The sequence below is a fragment of the Oreochromis niloticus genome, linkage group LG18 (genome assembly GCF_001858045.2).
Source record: "Oreochromis niloticus isolate F11D_XX linkage group LG18, O_niloticus_UMD_NMBU, whole genome shotgun sequence".
NCBI classification, from domain to species: domain Eukaryota; kingdom Metazoa; phylum Chordata; class Actinopteri; order Cichliformes; family Cichlidae; genus Oreochromis; species Oreochromis niloticus.
Window position 1 is genome coordinate 18,237,567 of NC_031982.2, and position 23,500 is coordinate 18,261,066.

Below are 23,500 nucleotides of genomic sequence, written 5' to 3' on the forward strand. Positions count from 1 at the left end.
CATCATGATTTGTATTTTAGTAACATTATTAAAGCCTATATTTTAAAACAGTGCCTCATCTAAAAACATGGAAAAATGAAAGAACCAAGAAGTTAACATATAAACCCCTATTGTTATGCTATTATAAACTTTGTCACAATTCTATCACAAATACACAAAATAATGTCCAAGGAGAGAAAAAAATGGAGGCTGGCGTAATAATAGATATTGTGAATTAAAAGCAGAAACTCACACATAACTTACATAAATGATACTATTTAGGCAATTTGTGCAAAATATAATATATACAACATACTGTATTTATATAATGTGTAACATTCTACTGTTAAACTCGACATGTTTACAGGTATACATACATTTCAGTCTGTAAATAAATGATGTCCAGAATCTAGTGTTCTACATATGTGTGTGTTTGTGTTTTGTATTATATTTATCTGATATTTAAATTATGTGTGCCATGTGCACAACACTGTTCTTAATTATTGTACTGTAATTTACATACTGAACTGAAGTGAACTTTATTTATTTCAGACATTACAGTCGATTTGAAACCAAAAAACAAAAAAGTAATAAAAGACAACACAAAAATGCAATCATCAGTGATTACACCGTGAAATTTTCCAGTGTTTTCAGAAGTAGGAAAAACATCACTTATCACTTAAAGAAGGCACAGTTAAAACCATTATGACCAGATTTTCTGAATCAATTAGCTGACACATTTGCATGTAAACTTCCTCAGCAAAGCATGAAAGGTAGGAACATTACCAGACAACAGGTGCTTTTAAAGTATATAATAGACTGTAATCAAATGATTAAATATTCATATACTGTCGTCTGTTTTCTTTAAAGCTCCATCACATTTTTTGTTTCATATATACATATATATATATGACTCAGCGTTATTGCACCTACTCTGTGTTCCATTGTTATCGGTCTTCGATGTTTTGCAAAACCCTGGGTCACAGTGACAGATTATAAGTCATTTACAACAGTTTAAATATTATCTGTCACTTTTTGACATGACCGTGCGACTGCTGTCTGTCTGTCGGGGACGGCTGGTGTTTTGCTCCCATGGCTCGCTCCCTGTCAAAACGGAGCGCAGGAAGTGGCACCGTTTTGGACCAATGAGCTGTGAGATTACTGGGACGCCTTACCCAAACAACACAGGCAGCAGGACAAATTGTTGTTGGAAATATGTTTACGATATGACCGACAGGTTGTATTGATTTATTCGAACACTTGAATGCTGTGTTTCGGAAATGACGAAGGTCGGAGCAGCAAATTTTAAAACTCAATGAGATGTTGTAAAAGCACAACGGCGACCAGCATTAGCAAAGGTTAGCAAGCTGTCAAATGCTAGCCGAGGAAGCTAACCGGTAGCGCGTTGAACAAGTTATTTTAGAGAAGCTCTTTTATTTGTCGGAGGGTAACTTCACACCGAACACTTTGTTCGTGTATTATTTGTATGGTAAAGAATCCAAAAAACCGATGTGTTTTTATCTGTTTGCGCCATTGCCTGGTTGAAATTTAAGCTAGCAAAAGGACGTTAAGTTAGCTTAGCACCGCTCCGTAAACTTAACATCTACCAAACTGGACAAAACATTGGATTTAGTGGGGTTTAAATCGGGCTCGGCGGGTTCGCTGACCCCTCAAAAGAAGATGAAGAAGAGGAAGGAGCTCAATGCTTTGATTGGTCTCGGGGACAGCAAGAGAAAGAAGACCAAAAAGGGCTCCGGTCACCGGCTTCTCCGAACCGAGCCTCCGGACTCGGAGTCGGACTCGAGTTCCGACGATGACGACTTCAACGGCATGAACGGCGGAGTCAACTTTGGGAAGTAAGTGAGCAGTTTAACGAGTTTTTGTTAAGCATGTTTTTTTCCTACGTATTTGAACTCATTAATGAGATGCCTTAAATTCGCTTTGAGTTTCTAAAGAAAATCTGAAAGTCCTATCTGTGCTACCCTACCTACCTCTGGGACTGGCTTGTCACTATTTTATAAACTTCAGGGATACATGGGAAAATGTAAAAATAATAAATGTGTTTTTCAGCATCATTTCAACAGTCAGCTCCCATCGAGCACACTGCCTTTATAGTGCAGAGATTAAAAGAAAACCTCTTTATTGTCAGATCAATTCACTCTCCTGCTTCTGTGCTCGGAGCATCAGGAAAATCATTGACTGTATAGAATCTACCCATCCAGATTTCTGAAGCATGGTTGCTTAGAAGTAATCCTCATAATTCCCATAACATAGCACACAGCCTTCTGAAAATATCTCCTTCATTAAAAATGGACGAATGCGTGCGGCTGTAAAGCGGTCTCACGTTACTGTGTTTCTTCTCTTTACAGAAGAAGCTACACACAGTGCTGCAATGTGTGCTATCCCTTGTTTCTGTTCATCATATTAGCTGCCTGTGTCATGGCCTGTGCTGGGCTCATATGGATGCAGATTGCTCTGAAAGAAGATTTGGACTCCTTGAAAGAAAAGCTGCACAGCAGTAAGACTCTTAAACAAACCTTATTATCTTTTTGTTATCACTGAAAAGAAAAGAAAAAAAAAAGGTCTTGTACTTTGTACACGAGTCTTTTATATACTAGTTAAACAGTCACATATTCCTTTATTTTTAACACTTATGTTGTTTTTTTGTTACAGTGGAATCCAGCCAGAAAGTTTCGTCAAGTGAAATACCAAAATTAAGCGAGGACCTTAAAAACAAGGAGAGACAGCTTGATGATATTGAGAATGGGGGCAGAGGCCTGAACAAACTCTGGTCCAATCTGACAGAAATGAACCGAAAGGTCAGTCGTAATGTCTGTCTGGAGGTTTTGAAACCACCTCGACATTTACTCAGTCATACATACAAAACTGAGCTGTTAATGATAAGCTACTGAGTGGTAGTTAAACTTAGAGTGAGATTTAACTCAGGATGATGCACTTTTCATACCATGTAGCTGAAATTTGCTTTAGAAAAGTTTTCGAAATCGCGGATATAATACATGAAATAGAAGTGGTGCCGACAGTAGTAGTTAAAGTATATTTTTTTAATTGTGGTGTTAACTTGTAAAAAATGCATAATTTATGTCCCTACAAATTGGATTGGATTTTTTTTTAATTTTCTGAAATGAACAGAGAAGAAGATTTTTACATTTCTTTAGTCTTAATTTTAGGTTTGCTGAGATGAAATGATTGAATACATAAAGATGCCAGTTTGTTAAAATCACCAGACTAGTAATTCTGTAACGAACATGCTACATTTTTACTGAAACTCAAATTCAAAGCTGTGACGCTGTTATTCAGACTACCACCAATGCTGTAAGTAAGATGGACAAAATAACATACCTAGTATAATAATGTAATAGTAATACAGTCCAAAAGCACCACATACATTTGTTTTAAATATGTAAAACAAACAGAATATTATAACATTAGTGATGGTAAATTTGAGGGATGTTCTATTAGATTGCATTTTTTTTTGTTAGGTGTGTCCCTAATAAAGTGAAGCATGGATGGTTTGTGTCTTTTATTTGTACAGATCACTTTGCTGGACTCTGCTGTGAACCATTTAAAGGCCAACTTGAAATCCGCTGCTGATTTAATTAGCCTTCCAACAACAGTAGAAGAGCTTCAAAAGGTGAGAAGAAAAGGGTAATAAAAACAGAAAAAAGATGCCTTGTACTTTTTTCCCCTTTTTTAAATTTTGTTAGAAGTGACTTTGCAAATATTTTTCTTTTCCAGAGTGTTGCTACAATTGGGAGCACGCTTACAAGTGTACAACACGATGTGAAGACTATGCAGGCTGCTCTTGAAACTCAGAAGAAAGATGACGACTTGAAGGAGACAGTGGTAAATTTATCAGTGACATTTGTAATAGTTTTGGGTGAACAACTGACAGTTGGTACGACTACATGTTGTGACTAAAAGCATATCAGATCTTGCAAGCACTTCCTCCATATATTCACACTTTCAGATTGCTTTTGTACTTCTTGCTTGTGTATGTTTGAAGTTGACTAATTGTACTTTTCCCTTATTTGGCCATTGTTTGCATGCAGTTACATTAATGTATGTTGATAATAAACCTGGGAAAGATTTCAGGTAATAATTACATTAAATGCGCGAATAATTTCTGAAAGCAAAAATCTGAGACTGCTTTAAACACTCAGTTTTTCTTCTTTTCTCTTAGTGTCATGTCAGGGAGCACAGATATCTTTAATATTTCTGAGGAAAAAAATGGCTTTAAACTGAAGCGAAAATGGCTAAAGCTACTTGTTTCAGAAAGTGTATATAGGTATAAGCAATTATGTTTTACGTTTTGTTTTAATTGTTAATTATGCAGATTTAAGCAAACGAAAGAACAGAAAAAAATTCCCTTTAATATTTTGCTCTGTGTAATTACACATTAAAAAAAAAAATTTTAGTCACTTAAATTTAACTGATTATTTTTATTTTTTATTTTTTACTTTCCTTCTAGAATGTACACAACCTTATTTGTGTTCTTCGATCATCCACATACACTCAATGACCACTCTATTAGTTACACCTGTTCAACTGCATGTTTAGGAACATCAGCCAAACACGTGGCAGCTGCTTCATGCATTTGGTCATGTCGTTATGGTCAAGATGAGCGAAAGTTCAAAATGAGTATCAGAATGGGGGATAAAAGTGATTTAAGTGACTTGGAACGTGGCATGATTGTTGGTGCCAGATGGGCTAGTCTCAGTATTTCACATATTGTTGTTCTACTGGGAGTTTCCCTCATAACCATCTCTGGGGTTTACAGAGAATGGTGTGAGAAAGAGAAAATATCCAGGGAGCAGCAGTTCTCTGGGTGAAAATGCCAGAGGTCAGAAAAGAATGACCAGACCGCTTCGAGCTGATAGGAAGGCAACAGTATCTCAAATAACCACTCGGTATTTACTAAGAACTGAGGTTGTTCTGAAGGAAAAAGGGGATCCTAGCTGGCACTATCAAGATATGCCTAAATAAGTAGCTAGTGGTTATATATCTCAGTGTGTCTCAGTAGTTACGACTGTTTCCCAATGTTGGTAAATTGTGTGAGAGGCAGAAGGGTCCATGAGTATAGCCTTCACAGCTCTTTCTCACAATTATTGAAGGGTTAATGCAGTGTTGGCAGCTGACAACCATCACAGAATAATCAGTAGCTGTATTCCTTCAGAAATAGGATAGGGCTTCAAGCTTTAGTATTTCACATGAGCAAAGCTGAAAAATTCTTTTATGAGTCAATGTCAAAGTTGGATTTCACTTATGTTGTTTGACAGCTTGTCTGTTTTTATTTACATCTCTGCTCCCTTCAAATGCTGCTGAAGGCTGCGGATCTTATTTATTATTTATGTATGGACGTATGGAGACGGGTGTGTGCATAAAACAAGTACTGCATGCGCTGGAGTGAATACGTTAAATAACTTGGTGTCCTGCTGTCTAATGTACTTTCAGTCTCACTCAGAATTGAGACGCATCTACTCAGACATGACCAAGGCGTTTCAGTCGATGAAATGTCAGTTGATCTGCTTAACTGTTACATGGATCCAAACCAGAAGCTGAGGTGAACTTCGCCACAGCGAGATTAACTTGTTAAACCATGAATGCATGCATGCTTTTGCAGTTCTTGTCAGGCTTACATTGACGGAGTTGTTGGGTTAAGAAGGTCCTGTCATTTCTTGGATTCATGCCTTGTGTTTCCATCCATAATACATGAAACAAGTGCCAATCTATTTTGGGAGCTTAGATGCTTTAGTTTGCAGAGTGAAACTAGGTCAAATATCCGAGATGACTGCAGAATGTTTTCTCCACATTATTTTTCATTAGCACAACAGGAAGATAAAAGACACACACAAAGTAATTGTACACTTCTATCTACCTGATACCATGACTGCAGCATTCATATAAGATACACTGTCAACCTGAACCCGTTAACACCTTGGTATAGAATCTCTTTTCCCTTAATTGCGTATTTTATAAAACTGGATCTCTTCTAGTCTTAAAGAAATCTTATCTAATATTTAACTACGAGTTGGTTTACGTATTCTTTTTAATCATTATAGGACATAACAGACCTGAGAAAAGCCATGAGTGAGGTTAACAAGACAGAGGAGCAGCACCACACATGGACTGATGAGCAGATCCACATCCTCCTCTCTACAGTGGCAGATCTTCATCAGAGAGTGGCCTCATTAGAAAACGGCTCAAAACAAAGCGTCAGTAATATGATGAGCCTTTTTTTCCCTTCCATTTGATGATTTTGTTGCATTGTGTTGATACCAGGATTTACAGGAACACTCTAGGCACTTTTTATTTTATCTTCTGCTTTCTGCTGTACAGTTGAACAACAATGACCCAGCACCTGAAGCGGCAGTCAGCAGTGAAAGTCCAGCAACTGAGGCGGTGAAAGAAGCTACAACAACCAAAGCAACACCGGGGGATGTGCAGGGTAAAGTGTAGACAAAAGGGAGCTTATCACAGAGGTCATATTTGCCCCGTGTTGCATTTTAATGCTTATTTCTTCTTTATTTATGTATTTTCTGACAGAGATCTCCACCCCGCTGACAGAGCCACAGACGAGCAGGCATCCTCCCTTTTTAACTGCAAACCGCTCGAAGAGACATATTTGGACAAAATGTCCAAAGCCGGTGTCACTGCCTGGCATCGGTTCTCTGACAGGTGCGCTCTAACACTATAAAATACATATCTCAGCATTCATAAGAAAGAATCAGAATGTTGGGAATTACACACGCTGGCTTTATTGTGAAGTTAAATGAGACGATTGATTCTTGGCTGTAATGAAAGGAGTCTCTGCTTGTTGCCTGGCAACCTTACCAAGATGATAAGACTACCTTTCAGCCAACAAATAGCCCGGCGCATAATCCCCTAATCTTATTTGGATACTTTTTTTGCATTGATTCAGCAAAAGGGATACATTGCGTTAATGAGCTTTCGAGGTGCTGCAAGAAGAAAACCATAGCAGTCCTTTCATGTCCTTGTAGTAAAGTGAGGCTAAATCCACATTTATATGAAAATGACCTGTGTCCAGAAGAATGTTTTAGCATCTCCACACATACAAGCAAACCTAATATCATGCATTTCTAAAACACTCAGTTGTAGGGTTCCTAACGCTAGAGTGGTGCGGAAATGCATCTTTTAGAAAGCTGTAAATGTGTGGACATGCTCTAAACCTATGGAATTAGATTTCTGTCAAAAGTCCCTGCATGAAATAAAACATAATTACGAGCAAATAATTGAATTTCATGAGTGCAGGTATTGATTGGAAGAAGGACGGAAGAAGGACCCTAATGTGAGCAGTCACTTTCTAAGCAGTGACGCCACAACCTCTGGATTAAACAGGTTCAGTTTTGTGTGGTAAACTGAGCCACACCTTGGCAGTTATATACCATATTTGTTTACAATTAGGAAAATGCAGTTTGCATAGTCAGCCATCAACAGTTAGTTTTTGCTGTGTAGCAGTGAAAGTACTGAGTACTTGCTTGCTTTATTGCTGAGGAAATCTGAAAAAACAACCTGAGGAACTTGAAGCACTTCCATTTCCATCCAGTCACTATATGTGCAGTACATGTATCTGCTGAAGACTGGGCAACTTTTTGTTGGTGGTTGTATATGCCTTGTATTTCGGCTCTAACCCTAAAATTATAAATGCTGAATCCTGATGTTCTTTATGATTTTTTTTTTCTTTAAATCTTAATAAGCTATGTGATGTTTTAAAACAAACTAATGGGACAGAAGTGAGGAGGCTTCCGAACTTGTTGCTTTGTTTTCAGCAGAAAATTAAATATTTCCAAAGTATACAAATTTTATAATTATCTTTGTAATTAAAATAATTTTTTTCAGACTTGGGACGCATGTTCCAGCAGACAGATGCTGAAAAAAATTCGGCGAGTCTGACCTACGAGGACCTGAGGGTAATATTCGGAAAATCAACACCCAGCCGTCGTATCTTCAAGTGCTTTGACACTGACGGGGATCAGAAGTATTCACTGAAGGAGCTGAAAGCTGCTTTAGGTTTGTGAGCACATCATCATCACCGAGAGCAGTGAACAGTATTGAATACCCAGCAGGGTCTGTGGGGGTTGGGGTTTCTGCCTCTTTTCTGTAATTGCTGCACTTTCCTGAACTGAATATTTATCATACTGATTGTGGAAAAAGTGACACTGACATTCCCTGTACTCGCTCCCCATCCTTGAGTCCATTTCAACCCAGTGTCAGCCACAAAGCATCTTAAATTTTAACAGCAATCCAAATGAGTATCTGTATATAGAACAGCCAGCTCCTATGTTAACAAATGGCTCAGTTTATATTATTAATCCATGGAAAATAAGTGTGAATTATTTTGACTCTCATGCTTTACCCTGAATCTTAAGACTTGCAGTGTTCATGTACTTGTCTTTATTTGTTGGTTGGTTTGTTCGTTCCTTGGACCACCTGTCTCATCTTGATGTAAAATTTTTGTGTATTTAGCTTTTACTGAGGCTGTAACTGTCAGTGTATCGCAGACTTTCCTCCTGCCAGCACCTGGTACAACTCACGTAAACTTTATTTATAGAACATGAGATAGAATTTTATGAATGTTTACAAATGACTACTATAAACAGCTTTGTCAGGCTTTTGTTTTGGTTTTAGACAATTTCCTAACTTCTCCAAAAACATACTTTTGTATGCTCTTTTCTAAGCTGGTTACAAGTTTGATTGTTCCCCTTCCTCATTTACCTTATTCAGATGGTTTGGATCATGTATATTATCCATCTGTACATGTATATATAGTGACTGTGGTTCTGTTTTATGCATTTTCCTGGTGTTTTGCAGATTTGAAGGGCTACAAACACTTAAAGTCACTTAAAAGATTTTTAAAGTGGTAACTCATGAGGCATATGTAGCAATAACAAAATGATTTAGATGTTACCTGTGTAGAATTGCAGTGGAAAGGCAGAAGACATAGCTCACAATATGTAACAGGTAGTATAAGAAGCACTGATCGTCACTCTGGACTTGACTCATTTAATGCCATTTAAATGGCCTAATAATGTTGAACTTACATCATAAATTTGTCATATTCAGACTTTGTTGTATGCTGTAAAAAATGTATTCTAATCCAGTTATCTTGTAAATGGGGTTGGGATGATAAAAAAAAAATTGCTTTACAGGCATAATCCAACATGTTGCATTTTTTAATTCTGTTGTGCTTTGCATGTTCCTTTATGTAACATGAACGCATTATTTATAACTTAACGTAGGCGACTTAATTGTTTTTGCGGGACATTGGTTAGCTGGCTTTGGCCACCATTGCATTGATTTTGGGTCCATGCTGCTACTGTATGTAAATGAGAGATTTTATGAATGTCTTTGTTTGAGCACCAATGAATAAACACACAGTTAAAGGTTTGATTGTTGGTTTCCCTTGTGTCATAAGACAAAGTGACTATTCTCATGTGTCTCTGGCACTTAAGTCTTTTACTAGAATTATATCCAATCCAGTCTGAAATATACAAAGGGACAAAGATTTGATAGACATTTTCACAAACTTCACAGTTTTTGGAAACTGGAACACATTAGCATCCCCCTTGAGGAAGGCTATAACAATATTCTGAATAAAACTGAGGTCAGTCACACATTTCAAGAGAAAGTCAGGCCAGAGCTCCTTTGGCTCTCCAGTCCCGTGACAAAAGCCCCAGCAACTCCTCTTCATTCTCCTCCTCTTCTTCAGTGCTGTCGCCAGTGTCCACTTGTTCCTGCTTTCTGGGCAGAGACTTGCTCTTCACCACATCCCGTCTGTCCCTCAGTAGTTCCACCCTCTTGTAACACTCAATTTGTTCATCAATTTCATCAATCTGACGTTCAAGTCGCCCCTCCTCGTCTTCTTCTGCCACGATGGCCTCGGACTTTGTGTTCACCTGTCGGATCTCCTTTTGAAACTCTTCCCACTCCTTGTCCATTTGATCCTTAGGAGCGTCCACATTGCGCACTTTGGCATCTCTAACCGGATCGTCGAAGAAACCCTCCGGGAGCGCCTCGGCTGTGTTGTCTTTCTTCTCTGGGATCTTCTCCTGAACGTCTGCTTTGAGGATGGAGCCTGAATGGGAGATTGCAGGCGTGGATGGGATGGAGCTGTCAAAGAAGTCAGCTGGTAGTCCTGCAGCTTCATCCTTCTGAGCAGGCGGATGTGTGGCCACCTGTTCACCTGTCTTCCCAGTAGCTTCATTATTACCATCATTATCGTCGTCGTCCTCATCATAGACTCCAGCCAGCAGGCTCAGTCCTGCAGTCTTCTGTGAAGAAGTAGCTGCCCTCTCGCTGGGTTTCTCAAAGAAATTTCCTGGCAGTCCTAACGAAGGCTGACCAGGAGCCGCTGCGGGTTTCGCCTTTTTTCCATTAACGTCCTCGTCGTCGGGTGCTTTCCGCTTCAGTGGCTGACTCTGCGGTGTCACCGGTTGAGTTTTTCCTCCCTTCAGCTCAGCAACCTTTTCTTTGTGCTGTTTCCCAAGAACATGCGCCGGCCACAGTAGTTCGGACTTCACCTGCACATTGCACAGGGTACAACTGAGGTGGCCGAGACTGTTGTATTTAGCAAACGGAGACTCGACGCGTTTCTTGTCACTGGCTTGCTTTTGTTTCTCCCTCATTAGCCGTCGAAGTTCCTCTTGATTAACAACTTTCTTCCCTTTCTTGGAGGTCGCCATTCTTGTAAACAAAAACAAGCTTGTTAGCTAGCCAGCTAGTTGCTTCTGGAGAAGTACGCGCGTCTCATAAAGATGACGCAATAGAATAACCTCGCGAGATCTGTCAGTTGCCTGCTAACGGGGTTAGCAGGGATGTTAGCCGAGGCTCAGGATTGTTGTATCGCCCCATTCTCCTGAATTCAGCCGCAAAGCGTCGATACCGTTTTAAAACCTGCATCCGAGAGACGCGGTAGAAGAGACAACGATGTAGTCGTTTGCTTTTCTTTCTTATTCTCCCGATTCATTGTTTGTGTGTGTTTTTTTTTTTAATGTTTATCATTATTTTTTATTTTTTTGTTTTCATCGCCGCACCCATAGATAAATCAAACCATATTCATTTTCTTGCAGCTAGCTAACGTGTCCTAGGAACCGCGTACCGCTATTTTAATAACAGAAGCGTTGCGAAAAAGCGTCGCCGTTAGCTCAAAATTTCTAATAGGACTGAGCAGATTTCATATTTGTGGGGTTTTTTTTGCTAATGCCCACTAGCAACCGGATTCATATCACATCTTCACCAAACGTTAGCCTCGTGTGTAGTTCCCCAGTTACCGCACGATAGACATCATGACAGGTGAGAAGATACGCACCATGCGAAAGGACCACAAGAAACCGAACAAAAATGACGAGATAATGGACACGTACGATGAGACCTCCAACGGGACTATCTCTAACGGCACCAGTAAGCATTTCAAGTCCAACAAGGCTTTCCAGAAGTCAATCAAAACCTCGGCACTACAACAGCAGCAGCTCAATGCCAACAACATCAACGGTAACTCATCAGTTGTCAGCGACAACAACAAGAACCCAATAATCCTGACCAGTGACGACTTGGAGTTCCCTGTGCATGAATGCGTGTTTAAGGGAGATGTGCGTCGGCTCTCCTCTCTCATCAGGACCCACAGCATCTCCCAGAAGGATGTGCATGGTAAGCTTTCTGCTGTCATGTTTCCATTTACATAACCAGTGTTTGTGCTAGAGGCTGATATTTACTTGACGTGTTTATTTTTTTAATTCCAGGGAACACACCTCTTCACTTGGCTGTCATGTTGGGCCACAAAGGTAATGCTGAACCATAGAGTAGTAAAATGAAATAACCTCATTTTTAAAATTGTTATTATTATTATTGCCTTGCACTGGATTAAACAAAATTACCAAGAGCACTCTGAAAAAGTAATCTTCCAGTATCTGCCTAAGCCCAGGAAATTTGACTAAATCTGCCGTGCTCTCCGTGGCCTAACATGGCTTTATTAAAAGAGTATTTTGAATCCTCATTAAAAGCCCCCTTTGAACACAGCAGTTCCCTATTCCTGTATTGGAATAGCCCACATACCCCTTGTGCGCATAACCGTGTCTTATCTGACCTCTGCAGAGCAGCGATAACATAATCTTGGTATGACACATTAGTTAGGCTCAGACATCCACATATATCAGTAATTGCATACAAAGAAGCCAATTTCTGGGCACAGAGACACAATTTCATTTATGTGTCAATTATATCACAAATTTGACTCAAAGGTCTTTGCAGTCTGTGTACCACGCAAAGTCCTCTAGTCCTGAAACCTTAATTTGGTACAGATTAAACTGAACTATTAGAAACGAGGTTGTGTCTTGCCCTGGTGACCATGCAGTTAGTGGACAACTCACTCTACCACCTGAGCCACAGCTGCCCCGTACCTACTTCACTGTGTAACAAAGTGCCTAGTTTGGCATGCCATCAAATGAAGACAGAACAGCTGCCTCAACTTAATCCAGATGCAGACAGCTGTTTCACAGTCTGCCATTATTTCCTTGCTAGAGCCAAATCTGCCAAGTATAACTGCAGGAATGAGTAAAGTCAAGAGTCTTCATGCACTCCTGTCATTTGAGTAACTGAAGACCAAGTGTACTACTTTTAGTTTTTATGGCAACTCCGCTGACATGCAGGAAATGTTTAGCGTAAGCATGTGTCTGTCTCTAATGTGGCCAGCATTACCATCTGTTTGCTTCTCTCCTGCTCTCTCTGCGCCCATGCACTGTCTTTATAGAAATTACTTTAAATTGAAGCTGCTCTGATGTACACTTTGTTATTTCAGTTGTCAAACAGTGACACAAACACAGCCCGTTATGACTAATATCAACCACATGTCGCTTTCGAGTCATTTTTAAACCTGCTGCTCTCTGCTGTTAAAACCCTGACATTGTAATGGATGAGATTACAGTCACATAAGTTAAAGGCAATGGTTGTGGTGTGATTTCAGCACCCACAGCTCTAAACATGTTGTCAGGCCAGCTCACCAATTAAAGCAAACAGGTTTTTTTAGGAGAGGATCCTTAAAGAGACAGGAGCTCAAAAGAAGCACTTTAGTCAGAAAGTCCATAGAGTGCTGCAGCAGTATACAGCATGAGAAACATTATTGTGGGTAAACCCGTTCTACCCACCCTTTAAGTCATGGTCCTGTAAATGAGCGTAATTTGAGCATGCACAGAACACTATATAGTGGCCTTTTGCAAATATTAAAATTGTTTCTAACAACAATGCATGTAGTGATAGTGCAGCAGTAACACTACTGTAGAACTAATCACATTTGTCACTCATTGTTTGGTTGTTTTCTTCTCTTTTTCCCCCTTTTCAGAGTGTGCTCTCCTCCTGTTGGCCCATAATGCACCTGTAAAGATAAAAAATGCACAGGGATGGAGTCCTCTAGCAGAAGCCATCAGCTACGGCGACAGGCAAATGAGTAAGCCTTTAAAAACTACTCTGAATAGCTGTAGACTGACTTGAGCTTTTCATATTTGGATCTGTTTGTTGCAATCTCAGTGACACACCTACAATCATACACACTCCCTGTTTTGACAGTTAGGCTGAGTTCTGCCTATCTGAGGGTTTTATAGATATACAATATCTTCTTTAGACAGTATTTGTGGGTTAGTCAGTCATATCGGTAATTGGGAAGGTATTCTGTATGAATGCTAATATTGTAGTTGTGTTACTGAACATCAGCTTGATAGCTGCAGTGTTTTCAGCAATAATTATTCCTGATTTTTTTTTTATGCTAAAAATGATCTTAAAATTTGGTGTCCATAGTCAGTGCCTTGCAGAAATATCACTGTACAGTGTAAGGGTCTTCTCTGATTTCTCTGTAGTAACTTAGCATTTTGGCTGGATTTTCTTTCCCCACATGTTTTGTACTGGCATCAGGAATCAAATCAGTTACTCTGATTATAGATGACATCTTAAGTTTCAGAGAACATGTTTGCAATACATAAGGGTTAGATCAGTGTTTCATTTTTTGACAAATAAAACTTGTGTAACAATGCTGAAGATATAGAATTTCTAGCAAATTGTCTCCTCCAGTATTGTCATAAGGTAATGAGATAAGTGTTAGTGATCAAAGGATCATTTGTTAGTCATGTAAGTGTTTAACCACAGCAACTGCTGTCTGGCCAGCCCATCTAAAAAGCTATGGTGGGGATTTTCTCTGAGCACTCACCATCCAGATGGGCTGGAACGCTGCCTTAGCAATGGCTTAGTGTTAGCCCCAAGCTTAAAGCTTGCCACTGCCCTGCTTAATGATGCTACCGCTTTTAGGTTCGACATCTAGTGAAATGAGTCAAATGACATGTAAAAGGTCCCAGCTAATGCTTTGGGGATATATTTGCTCCTCTGTCCTTGTAGGTTTTGGGTTAAGTTAGTGTGATTTGTTCAAGCTAAAGTAACATATAAATTGTCTGCTAAAAGGGCTGAATAGTAAATAATTTATTTTAGTTTCTGTAGCTGTGCTGAGCTGCACATTTTTAGTTCTTGCTTTTGGCTCTATAGATGATACGAGTGAGCTATGAGCATCATTTTCTTACACAGCCTGCGACAAAGCGTTTGAGGCCTGGTAGTTTGAATAATGACCCTCAGCCTTGTTAGTATGCGTCTCGGCTCTCTGTGCTTGCTGTGGCAGGCTGTCTTGGGACTGGGACCGGGAGCTTTGCTTTTGAGAAGGTCACATCACTCACAAGGGTGAAGGGGTGGCAGAGGGGCAGAGAGGGGGCCGGGTGCATTTAAACCATGCATAGAAATTCATAATCCAGTGACAAAGGATATTTAGATTTAAATCTTTGGCTAAATTACAGCCGGTGCACAGCTGGTGTTAAAGAGAGACAGAGAGCAAGGAATAATAATGGGGTTTGCCAAATATCAAGTGTCTATTTGTGTGTGTTGTAGCTTGTCACAAAGCACTGCAGTCTTGTCATCAGTCATCACCTTTCAGTTTTACACATGTGCACATCGTGTCAGCAGCTCGCTATCTGGACGTGCGATTATGAGCTGCCCGAGTGCAGCAGCGTGTGCCTCGTCAGCACTTCTCTCCTCGGTCACGTCTATTTTCTGCCTAATATTTCCCCTGGCTGAAATAACCAAGGATACGTGTGAGATATGCTGAGATATAATTTTTTTCCTTTTTTTTGTTGCCCTCTGGTTCATTCTCGTATCATTGAGAGGACGCTGGTCAGTTTGTGAGAGGAAATCGTGCACTTCACGAGCCAGCGGGTTACATCAGCTGATCCAATCACTGCTGTGGTGTCTGCACAGTTATATAAATTATATAAAGCTGGGTGGGATTCAGTGTTTTTGTGTTATGTAATAATCTATGAAAATCAGACAATTTTAACTGACGCGTTCTGGCAATCAGTGTGTCGGGATTTGGGTGACAGAGTTCAGTACTGTGGACTGGTTGTGAAATATGCATATGGTGGCACTCATATCTCCCTCAGCGCGAAAGGTCATCCGAAAATGTTGGAAGAGAGGGTGACCACCATAAAATATTTGTGGCTTGTGCCAATATTCATCCTTTAGAGGTTTAAAAATGTATTAATAACATGCACTCAGCAGCTCCTGTTAAAATGCACAGTTGTGGCTTTAGATCGGGGTTGTCAAACATAAGACCAGGTGGCCAGAATTGGCCTGGCAAAGACTCCAGTCTGGCCCACTGGCAGGCTGGAAATGTGAAGGAGGGCATACATTTTTGGGACCTTTAACTTTATTTTTATAAGTTTTACAGTCTTTGCTGTTGATAAAGATAGCCTTATGACCATTCATGTTAAATCAGAGGAATTAAGTAATAGCTGAACAATGAAATCATTTAGAAAAACTGAGACATGCTGTTAAAATTGCCACTTCTTTTCCTTATATTAAGATATTTCAGGGACTTAATGTGTAGTTAAACATCTTTACGCTGACAGAAAGGACAGTTTCACCTGCCCGGCCCACTTAAGATTATAGAGGGCTGTATGTGGCACACAATGTAAAAAATGAGTTTGAAAGTCATACCACATTTTTATAATTCACATGTTGATTATAATCCATTATGATCCATCTCTGTTGTCTTCCCCCAGTCACGGCAATACTGCGGAAACTAAAGCAGCAGTCGAGGGAGAGTGTGGAGGACAAGAGGCCAAAATTACTCAAAGCTCTCAGAGAGGTGAGACTCATTGATGACAAACTCAGGTTTTCCACTGGCATCGTTAAACCTTTAGTCCCATAAAGTTTGAAAAACCTCAATGTATTGATTTGGTTAAATGTCTGCTGACTACCCGTGAGCATGCAACATCAAGTGATGATGCGCGTATAATCTGAACTTTCTGTTGTGTTGTGCGTTGACCTTTTGACATGTTTGAATGCTTTGGTGCAGCTCGGTGACTTTTATCTGGAGCTGCACTGGGACTTTCAGAGCTGGGGTGAGTTTTAACTTTCACACAAATGTGAAAGTTTCAGATATTTCCTGCAACATATTCTCACACACAGTTACAGCATGTAATAGTTTATAAGGCTGCTTTTGATTTTTAAATCCCTTGAAAATTGCCGGAGCTGTATCCTCACCCAAAAACCTCCATTAAGTGCGAACACAGCAGGAAGTCACTCTTGAATAAATGCACGTCTCATCTGTTGTAGTGCCTTTATTGTCCCGGATGCTGCCGTCTGATGCCTGTAAAATCTACAAGCAGGGCATCAATATCAGGTAAGATATAAATACTAGCTAAAGTCTGCCCCCATCTACACCACTGTGTGTTTAATGTAGCAAATGTTTCCTATTGAGGTCGAGAACTTCTTTTAGCTTTGAAAAGTAGGACGTAACTATCTTCACACACTCTTCCTCCTCTCTCTTGATTTAGACTTGACACCACTCTCATAGACTTCACCGATATGAAATGTCAGCGCGGCGATCTTAGCTTCATTTTCAACGGCGACGCCGCGCCGTCCCAGTCCTTTGTGGTTCTGGACAACGAAGCAAAAGTGTACCAAAGAATACACCACGAGGTAACTGGGGGGGCATAACGAGACCTCTGTTTCACATCATGTCATCGGCAAGATGTGAAAGAAATGAACAGCAAGAAGTTGACTCAGTGTTTTTGCCCCAAGGAGTCAGAGATGGAGACAGAAGAGGAGGTGGATATTCTGATGAGCAGCGACGTCTACTCTGCAACCCTTTCTACCAAGTCCATCACTTTCTCCCGTAGTCAGATCGGCTGGCTCTTCAGAGAGGATAAAACAGTAAGGCTTATTTCACAGTATGGTTAAAGTAAAAGCAATGTGACGACATTAGGATGAAGAAGGGGGGAAAAAAAACATATTAAACAAACTTTGGGGTTTTTAAGTACTCGTGAGAAAACTAAAGGTGCGGGACCTTTCCCATTTTACAGAAACAGTTGCCGATGCGTTTTATAGTGTAAGATTAAAAATCCTACAGTAGTCTGGAGAAAACTGAGCAACTACATTACAACAGTGGGAAGGAAGAACTCCCTTTCAATAGGAAGCAACATCCAGCTGAACCAGGATCAGGGAGGGGCAGCCGTCTGCTGCAACCCAGACAGATGGCTGCTGTCAGGCACAACAGCAGAGCCGTGGTGCTTGAAATTTAGCCTAATGTTTTGTGTGACACAAAAGTGAAAACAATTAAACAAGAATAAAGTAAAATATTAATTTTTCATGTTAATATTCTATCAGATATCCTAAACATCACATGTGTGTTGAGAAATCAGCTAGTCTTCATTGACCTGTGTAGTTCCGGATGTGCCTAATTATTGTAAATTAAGGCTAGTGTAGAGTAATGATCCCCAGCTGATTGTCACATGAGCTCATTTGCTCATTTTCTCTACATATGAATCATAAGTTCAGCTCCTTGAGCATCGAACAGGTGTCAGGGGCTCTATGATCCCCAGTTTGACAGTTACTGCTTTAAAAAATGTTTGTTTTTTTTCTTTACTTCTTCATTTGAGTCTTTCTTTTGTGGTATCCCGAAGACATACAAGCACATTGAAAGATTAGAGGGAAATAAACATAATTGGCCCTTAGGTTTTACCTCATGACCCCTTGAAGGCATCACAAGCCTCACTTTGATCCTCCGTACAGCCTGTGCAGCACAGCCCAAGTTTTGTTTTTACTGCTGTTGCATTGGAAGTATGGCACCATCTGTTTGTTTCCTGTACAGGAGAGAGTTGGAAACTTCCTGGCTGACTTCTATGCAGTGAACGGTCTGGTGCTGGAGTCAAGGAAACGGCGAGAGCACCTAAGTGAAGAAGACATCCTGAGGAACAAAGCCATCATGGAGAGCTTAAGTAAAGGAGGCAGCATCAGTGAGCAGAATTTTGAGGTGAGAAGGAAAGAATTCAGGGCCGTGGCTTCATCCGCCAGCGGTGAATGGTGCTAACACTGACGGATGTGTTTCTGCCCCCCAGCCCGTGAGAAGGCAGTCCCTCACAGCTCCAGCGCCCAATACAATTTCTTGGGAGGAGTACATAACCGCGGAGCACGGAAAGTAAGCACCTTGTGTTTTCTACGATTTCATCAGTCCTCGCCGTAATTAGGAATTTATTCAGGGCAGGTAGAAGAAAATATGTATAACTGCTGAGTGTGAAATAACATCTTTTTGTGTTCATCTGTGCCTCTTCCCACCTTCAGGCCACCTCATCTTGGCAGAGAGCTTGTTTGTAAGGAAAGCAAGAAGAACTTCAAAGCTACTGTAGCCATGAGCCAGGATTTCCCTCTAGGCATTGAGTCGTAAGTACATCCCTTCCTCCTTAGATCTATTTGCGAAGCTTTCTGTGCAGATTGAGCCTGGGTGGATACACTTGGGATACTAGAAAAGGGTAGTGCAGAGATGAAATGAATCACATCAGATAATTGGGCCAGGTAGACAAAAGGGCTTCAACTGGTTGTGGGAGAGAGCCACTGATGAGAAGATTACAAAATTCAAACACTCCCCCACCTTCACCACCCTCCCCAAAAATGTTCTTTGACTCAGCTTGGCCACCATGGGAACCCGGCACGGTTTGTTTGAAGTTAAAATTTCTTATTCGCTTCTTTTCATGCCTTACTGTATGCACCTGTAACCTTGGAGCTGCAAGGCTTTCATGTGTTGAGTCTTGTTCTCAGAGTCGGGCCAAATGATGGGCCTGGCTGATAAGAGTTCTTCAGTTTTATAACTTTTTTTTTTTTTTTGTTAAATCTTTTAAACTTTGTTTTTTTTCCAAGAGTTGATAATAAATTTTGGAAAAGATTTTTCCCCAAAAAATATTTTATCTGACTTGATTAAGTCAGTGTAGGTTCTTCTCTTTAGTCTGTGAAACTTTCACGTCTCATTCAAGAGGCTTAATTAGCTAAAGCGACTGATGGGAGGCTCCCAGGTATTTAACAGATGTTGGGGTTTGTCCTGAGGATTGTTGTCCCTCTACTAATCATGTAAGTGTTCAGATGAGCCAAGGTGTGAATCCTTGTCTTTATAAACTGTTTTGTATGTGTCAGGAAATTCTTCAGGAACTCTTTGGAATCATCTTAATCCCAAAGATACTTTATTTGCTTTGAGATGTAATGAACTAAACCATCTTTTCATTGCATTGCATGTTTGTGTACCAAAAAGTTGGCTTTTAATTCCATCATCAATCAACTAAATGTTGATTGTCTAACGAGCACGGATTTCAGTGTTATTGCTGCACGTTCCCAGCTTCTTTTCCCCTCCTTCTGTTCTGGTTTTATTTGCGGTCACAAGTAGTCTTTTGGCGACTTTGTGTAGGAAAGAACTAATAAAAAAAGATCCAGCACTTTCAAAGATCATTTCATGTTGCACTCATGTGGGATTCAGGCGGGATGTGGCTTGGGTTTTGCCTGTAATGGGTTACGGGCAATGCTGTTAAATATTACGGGAACTTAGTAAAGGCAGTAAATTGCTTTATCTCGTTCACTGAATGAACCTTAATGGAGGCAGCAATAAAACCCTCTCTTTATCAGAGCTAATGGTTTTTTAATGTAATTTTTCCCCTTTGCATTTTTTGCTTTGTAATGTTTAAATATGCTGTGTTTACTACTTTGATCGTGTTCAGTTTTAATGTCATAATCACCAAAAATAGACCAGTGCTCTAGTTGTTGATAATAAATTAATATAATTTGTACCATAAACTTTTTGCACTTCTTGCATCATTTCCAGCCTTGGTGCTGGTAGTTCCCCAGCCCCCTTAGCTTTCACTCTAAAGTGTGTGTGTGTGTGTGTGTGTGTGTGTGTGTGTGTGTGTGATGAAATAAAACACTGGACTGTTTTCTTGTGAATCAGTTTGGGGGTTCACAGGAACTTATTTATTATCATCACGGTCAGCAGATCAGAATGCACAGCCATCAGTGTCACTCCAGTGTTTTAGGTTTAACTTTTATATGAAAGGCAGTTTTAGTCACGAAAAAGAAAAGACCTGGTCGGCTAACTTGTAGCTACCGCCACACGTGGAAGTGAGCGGGAGGAAGTGCAGTGCTTAACTGCGCCAGGTGATTTCAGTTAACACAGGATCCAGTCTGTGGTAAGAACATGAGAACAGGAAGTGAGGTAAAGTTGATATGTGCATGGAGGTAAATAAAATGGGATCCTTTACTACATGTTAAATTATGTTATATTATAATGCGTTTGTCCTAAAAATGAGTTAGTATGCACAAATAACTTCCTGAGTCTGGAAGTCTAACATTCCTTAGACTTCAGCACGAAAAAGTACTCCACAGAAAGTAAAGCCAGACCGATGTAGAATTTTTAAGGCCGATAGTTTGTAATTTAAAAATCTGATATATAGGATGATATTTTTTTCTATTTCTTTCAGACATTAAACACAAACCATTCCATTTTTTAAAATTAATTAATTAATTTTTTATTAGTCCTTACTAAGATAAAATGACAAGATAAGAAGATTATTGCGACAAGTCATGGATTTCTCGTCTTGCCAACAGGGAAGTTGCAGAGGGCCCTCTAGTGGACAAACTGTGAAACACCAACACTCATAGCATGGTTAAAGGTTATTTCTCCCGGCTTTCCTTTACTTATTAAATGCCGATCACGACATATCGGCATATGGCCAATATCGGCTGTCCTCTTGTTATTTATCTGTTATATCAAACTATATAATTATATGAAAATTGTTAACCTGAAGTATAAAGTCCATAAATATATAAGATCTTTAAATTTTTTTGTTACCTTTCTTGTTCATACTGGCTATCACTTTCTTGTTTTTAAATTTATTTAAGTGATCTAGTTTCAGCTCACAGCTGTGTTCAGATGTAATCAAAGGGTCATTTAAAGCTAATGTGATGCTGCAATAGTTTCATTTAGACAATGCAAGTGATTTTTTTTTTTTAAAGGGGAAATGCCGCTTAGGAGGGCAACGCAAAGACTGCAACTTTGAAATGGCGTGAAAAAATTTTTTGTATCAGCAGGCGAAATTATTACAGCAAACCAGGCAAAATCTGCCTTTCATATGACATCTGACTGATCGTTTAAGATCAAATGTGAATCTGTCTTTTATGAATAATAAATTCAGAGGATCACCACTTAGAATGACGTGTGTGTGTGTGTGTGTGTGTGTGTGTGTGTGCGCGCGCTGAAGGTCGAGTGGAGAAAGTGGCTGAACCTGTACCAAGATTTGCAATTCAGTCAAAATCTCGAATTGCATTGAATCTGTTTTAATTTTTTATTCATTTTTGTAAGAATTTGTGAGGTTCTGATTTACTCTCTTCTGCTTCCAGATTACTTAACGTATTGGAGGTCATAGCTCCGTTCAAGCACTTCAACAAACTCAGAGAGTTTGTCCAGATGAAACTTCCGCCTGGTTTTCCCGTCAAACTCGGTATGTGAAGCGACCTGTCATTGCATTCCTGTGAGTAGATGAGTTTCAGGAGCAAGATCACCAATAACCTTCTTTTGCGTATGTGTGTGTGTTTCCTGCCTCACAGACATCCCTGTCTTCCCCACGATCACAGCCACCGTCACCTTTCAGGAATTCCGTTACGACGAATTCGAAGAGTCCATTTTCTTCATCCCCGCCGATTACAAAGAAGATCCCAGTCGTTTCCCAGACCTCTGATCTGTAAACGGGGATATGGCCAGCAAGTTTGGGAGTGCAGACAAAAAAAAAAGAGGAATATTGTGTTGTTTTATTCTGTATTTATTAGCTGTGAAAAGGAAGGGGCGGGTGGGTGCTGGTCTTACTGATCAGTTGTTCTGTTGGCTGATGGATCCAAAGCAAATCAATGCAAGCAGGTGTTACAGAGCGCCACCTCACATGTAGATGCTTCGGGAGCCGTTTTTGTGAAATCGATGATAGCTTTCATTGTACTCGCTGTTCAACAGAGCAGTTAAACCCACTGCTCCGTGCTGCTGTTCTCTACTCTGAAAGCTGTCAGACTTCATCGTCACTACTTTAGTATTTCCCCTCATCTTCAAGGACCGAGAACTGACTTCTCATTCTTGAAAGTGCACTGACGCCCTCGTCTGTAAATAATTCACGTCTGTACTTCACAACAAAAAGAATAGCAAATATAGCTATATCCTCAAACTGTGCTTAATATTCATTTATATATTATGTATAATATATATATAGAAAGAGAGAGATGAACTCAAATGAGTAACACTGTGTAGCAATACATTTCCGGTACTTAAGAATGTTTTTAACCAGCTGGGATAAGGTTTAGCATTAAAGAAGACCTCCATTGTTACAGTACGATATCCGAGCCTTTTCCCCTGCGCAGGGACGCAGTCTCCTGCATCTTCAGGTTAGCTCATGTTACCTCTCGGCTGTCTCTCCATGTCTGTCGTGTTCGTATGTGCTGTGTGTGAGTGAGTAACTGTACTGTACCGGGGTTGTTGTATGTACGTTTGTGAATGGGAGAACCCAGGTGAGATATCAGGTAAACTGTTCTTAGTCTAACACTGCACTGATAAGAAGTATATTTAAGGCATGCTCTGGCTGTGTTGGCCTCCTGGATCACATCTTTAAAGGTATATTCTCTGTTCTACCTGCAGGCTGGCTGGTACTTAAGGAGAAACTGGAAATTAGAACACTGACTCTTAGAAAACCTTTTAGTGCTTATAAATTCTCCTTTATTGTTGTCTGCATATGATTATCTTTTTATATATATATCTATATGTATACATATATAAATGCAAGTAGAGGGAACTAAGCTGTGAAGTTGATCATTGCTGGATCTCTCAACTGTCCAGATAAGAAATTATCTGATCCATTGAGCTGTCTGGCTTCAGCTAATATGTACTGCAACCATACCTACTTCACTTCCCTTTAAATAAAGCACCAGCATCATCTTTCAACTGACTGCGTGTTTGTAATAAAAATTTTATGAGGCTTCCAGAGAAGGGTGGACAAATATTTTGATATACTGGGGTTTCTTATCGCTTCAGTGGGTATTTTAGGTCAAATATGGCAACGCTTCAAGACAATATTGTAGTCTGTTTATTAAAGAGGCGAGGCTAAGA

At 40.0% G+C, this 23,500-nt stretch overlaps 3 protein-coding genes across 3 annotated transcripts; 2 read left to right on the forward strand and 1 right to left on the reverse strand.

Moving 5' to 3' along the window:
• Nucleotides 1-1,136: 1,136 nt before the first annotated feature.
• Nucleotides 1,137-9,256, forward strand: efcab14 (EF-hand calcium binding domain 14). The gene is made up of 9 exons (XM_003437874.5): nucleotides 1,137-1,835; nucleotides 2,349-2,497; nucleotides 2,653-2,798; nucleotides 3,533-3,631; nucleotides 3,736-3,843; nucleotides 6,060-6,212; nucleotides 6,337-6,445; nucleotides 6,544-6,675; nucleotides 7,858-9,256. The coding sequence occupies exons 1-9, from the start codon at nucleotides 1,660-1,662 to the stop codon at nucleotides 8,034-8,036; spliced, it is 1,251 nt and encodes a 416-aa protein (XP_003437922.2). The 5' UTR covers nucleotides 1,137-1,659; the 3' UTR covers nucleotides 8,037-9,256.
• znf830 (zinc finger protein 830) lies at nucleotides 8,688-10,762 on the reverse strand. The gene has a single exon (XM_003438112.5). It carries the CDS (start codon nucleotides 10,698-10,700, stop codon nucleotides 9,648-9,650), a length of 1,053 nt encoding a protein of 350 aa, XP_003438160.1. The 5' UTR covers nucleotides 10,701-10,762; the 3' UTR covers nucleotides 8,688-9,647.
• Nucleotides 10,763-10,999: 237 nt separating this feature from the next.
• LOC100699442 (ankyrin repeat domain-containing protein 13C) lies at nucleotides 11,000-23,335 on the forward strand. The gene is made up of 13 exons (XM_003438111.5): nucleotides 11,000-11,664; nucleotides 11,757-11,798; nucleotides 13,352-13,456; nucleotides 16,101-16,186; nucleotides 16,397-16,442; nucleotides 16,657-16,723; nucleotides 16,878-17,022; nucleotides 17,125-17,256; nucleotides 18,194-18,355; nucleotides 18,441-18,520; nucleotides 18,664-18,762; nucleotides 21,757-21,857; nucleotides 21,964-23,335. The coding sequence occupies exons 1-13, from the start codon at nucleotides 11,304-11,306 to the stop codon at nucleotides 22,092-22,094; spliced, it is 1,557 nt and encodes a 518-aa protein (XP_003438159.1). The 5' UTR covers nucleotides 11,000-11,303; the 3' UTR covers nucleotides 22,095-23,335.
• Nucleotides 23,336-23,500: the final 165 nt, after the last annotated feature.

Excerpts from the sequence above, each read along its gene's own strand:
- efcab14 (XM_003437874.5), top strand. The coding sequence starts at position 1,660 with ATGAAGAAGAGGAAGGAGCTCAATGCTTTGATTGGTCTCGGGGACAGC. Across the intron at positions 3,844-6,059 it reads ACGACTTGAAGGAGACAGTG|GACATAACAGACCTGAGAAA; the intron begins GTAAATTTATCA and ends TAATCATTATAG. Across the intron at positions 6,676-7,857 it reads TGGCATCGGTTCTCTGACAG|ACTTGGGACGCATGTTCCAG; the intron begins GTGCGCTCTAAC and ends AATTTTTTTCAG.
- znf830 (XM_003438112.5), bottom strand. The coding sequence starts at position 10,700 with ATGGCGACCTCCAAGAAAGGGAAGAAAGTTGTTAATCAAGAGGAACTT.
- LOC100699442 (XM_003438111.5), top strand. The coding sequence starts at position 11,304 with ATGACAGGTGAGAAGATACGCACCATGCGAAAGGACCACAAGAAACCG. Across the intron at positions 11,799-13,351 it reads TGTCATGTTGGGCCACAAAG|AGTGTGCTCTCCTCCTGTTG; the intron begins GTAATGCTGAAC and ends CCCCCTTTTCAG. Across the intron at positions 16,187-16,396 it reads TACTCAAAGCTCTCAGAGAG|CTCGGTGACTTTTATCTGGA; the intron begins GTGAGACTCATT and ends GCTTTGGTGCAG.